This window comes from Rhineura floridana, chromosome 11, assembly GCF_030035675.1.
Source record: "Rhineura floridana isolate rRhiFlo1 chromosome 11, rRhiFlo1.hap2, whole genome shotgun sequence".
NCBI classification, from domain to species: Eukaryota; Metazoa; Chordata; class Lepidosauria; order Squamata; family Rhineuridae; genus Rhineura; species Rhineura floridana.
Window position 1 is genome coordinate 29,228,183 of NC_084490.1, and position 2,392 is coordinate 29,230,574.

At 40.7% G+C, this 2,392-nt stretch overlaps 1 protein-coding gene across 1 annotated transcript; it reads left to right on the top strand.

Annotated features, from left to right (window-relative positions):
- The first annotated feature begins 1,159 nt into the window (after positions 1-1,159).
- Positions 1,160-2,116, top strand: LOC133367679 (olfactory receptor 14A16-like). Its single transcript, XM_061591775.1, has one exon. It carries the CDS (start codon positions 1,160-1,162, stop codon positions 2,114-2,116), a length of 957 nt encoding a protein of 318 aa, XP_061447759.1.
- Positions 2,117-2,392: the final 276 nt, after the last annotated feature.

Sequence of the window (2,392 nt, forward strand, 5' to 3'; positions counted from 1 at the left end):
AGCTAAAGTTGGTCAAGCTAAAATGGTTCAACCAGAAGGAATTCTGGGAGCTTGTTGATCCTTGGGATACTCTGCTTGAGAAGTCCAAGGCTTTAGTGCCAGACAGGCAATTTGGTAATGTCAAGAAGATGCAACTGGACCTTATCTGTTATCTATTATCTGCTTCCTGAGATGAAAGTCAGGGAGAGTATTGCAGATCAGGACCACTGGGTGGGACTATCTATCCCCCCCTTATCTTCAAAGAAGGTGATCACGGAAGGAGCACCTAGGATGGCTAACTGGCCCCCTCCTTCTTGCAAGCTAAACCCCATAAAAATGAAGGGTGATCCTTCAGTTACTTGTTCCTGTTTCCTTAATCCAACTGCTTTGACTTGCCTGAGATGCTGACACACTGTTGGGAATCCGTCGTTCTGCTTGAAGTGAATATAGTTAGGATAGGTCAGGTTTGTTGTATTTCTTTTGTCTGCTTGAATCTCTCACATAGTTATGCAAATATATCTCTTGTTTAGCCTGGTTGAGGGCACTCAGCTTTAAAGGAAATATATGCTGCTCTCTTTTTGTATGTACCTTTCTTTTGTTTTAATTAAACTACCCTTTTATTAATGGTATATATTGCTTGGAGCTTATAACACTAATTCCAGTCCTTGACCACTGGTCGCTACTGACTACTGTTGGTTAAGTTGGATTAATGCCCTAGAGCAGAGAGTTAACACTAGGTCTGCTCTAGGATCTTCATTACTGCTCTGAATTCCCCTTATTCAGAGTGGAAGCTAATAAAGGGGTGGTGGCAATGTACCCCTTCCAAGATTGGTATTTGGGTATAACTAATCCTGGGAAGGTAAGAGTTTGCCCAGGAATCAGTGATCCGAAGGAACTGGGGCTGTTCTTGGAAGCAAAGAACCCCCTTGGGGTGCTGAGGTCAAGGGGCCCCTGGTGGGCAATCTTTGACAAAGGTAGCAAAAAACTCCAGTGGAAAAACTAAAACCACGGTATCATCCATCTATCAAAAAAGTAATACATTTCACGAATCATAATTGGAAGTGAATATAATTCCAAAACTGATGGAGACATTTCAGAATTTAGTGTGAATTCACATTATGTGCAAGGAATTCATAAAAAATTCTCCTTTTTCCCCAACAGTAAACATATTATAGATGCCATGTCCAACATAACCATCATAGAAAACTTCCTACTTCTGGGATTTTCTGGAGACCGAAAACTTCAGATTTTACACTTTGTGATCTTCTTGGCAATGTACCTGGCTATCCTGATGGGAAATCTTCTGATCATTACCCTTGTAGCTGTCAACAGTCACCTGCACACTCCAATGTATTTTTTTCTTGTCAACTTATCAGTCCTTGATCTTGGATCAACCTCTGTCGTCATGCCCAAATCCATGGCCAATTCCCTCAAGAACATAAGTCTGATTTCATATTCTGAATGTGTCACACAAATGTTTTTCTTTCTTCATTTCCTGTCATCGGACTTCTTCCTTCTCACTGTCATGGCCTATGACCGATATGTAGCTATCTGTCACCCACTGCACTATTCCTCTATGATGAAGTGGAGTAGCTGCATCCAGATGGCAGGAGGAGTGTGGGTGGCAGGTTTCCTTAATGCTGTTTTGCACACTGGTACTGTTTTTTCACTGCCCTTCTGCTCCAATGTCATTAACCAGTTCTTCTGTGAAATCCCACATGTTGTGAAGATCTCCTGTTCTGATTCATACCTAAATGAGCTTTGGGCTCTTCTCTTTAGTGCTATATCACTTCTTGGTTGCTTTGTGTTCATTGTCGTGTCCTATGTGCAGATCTTTACCGCAGTGATGAGAATGCCTTCCTTAGCAAACAGGCAGAAAGCTTTCTCTACTTGTATTCCCCACATCACGGTTATCTTCACATTTGTTGGAACTAGCATGTTTGCCTACTTTATGCCAATCTTTAACTCTCCATACAATGTAGATCAAGTGCTTGCTGTGTTATATATTGTGGTGCCTCCAATGATGAACCCAATAATCTACAGCATGAGGAACAAAGATGTCAAAGCTGCCCTGTGGACTTCGCTTGGTTTTATTCTGGGTAAGAAGACTAAAAAGATGCCTCCCATTCATCTTTAAGCCTGTTTCTCTTTCATCTTCTCTGGTGACGCAGCTTCTGTTTTTTAAATAACATTGCCGCCATTTTCTATAAGAATCATTTTCTGTAATAATACTGTGTTTTGCTATTTGAAAACACTTTATGGTGAGAATTGTTTCTAAAAATGTGTCGATGAAGAAGGAATTTTCTGAAATGTATTATGGCTACTATAAACTTTTAGCACCTGAAATATGTTCCCCCCTCTTGCTTTTATTACAATGGCAACATCTTCTTGAACTATTGAGGTAACTTGTGTC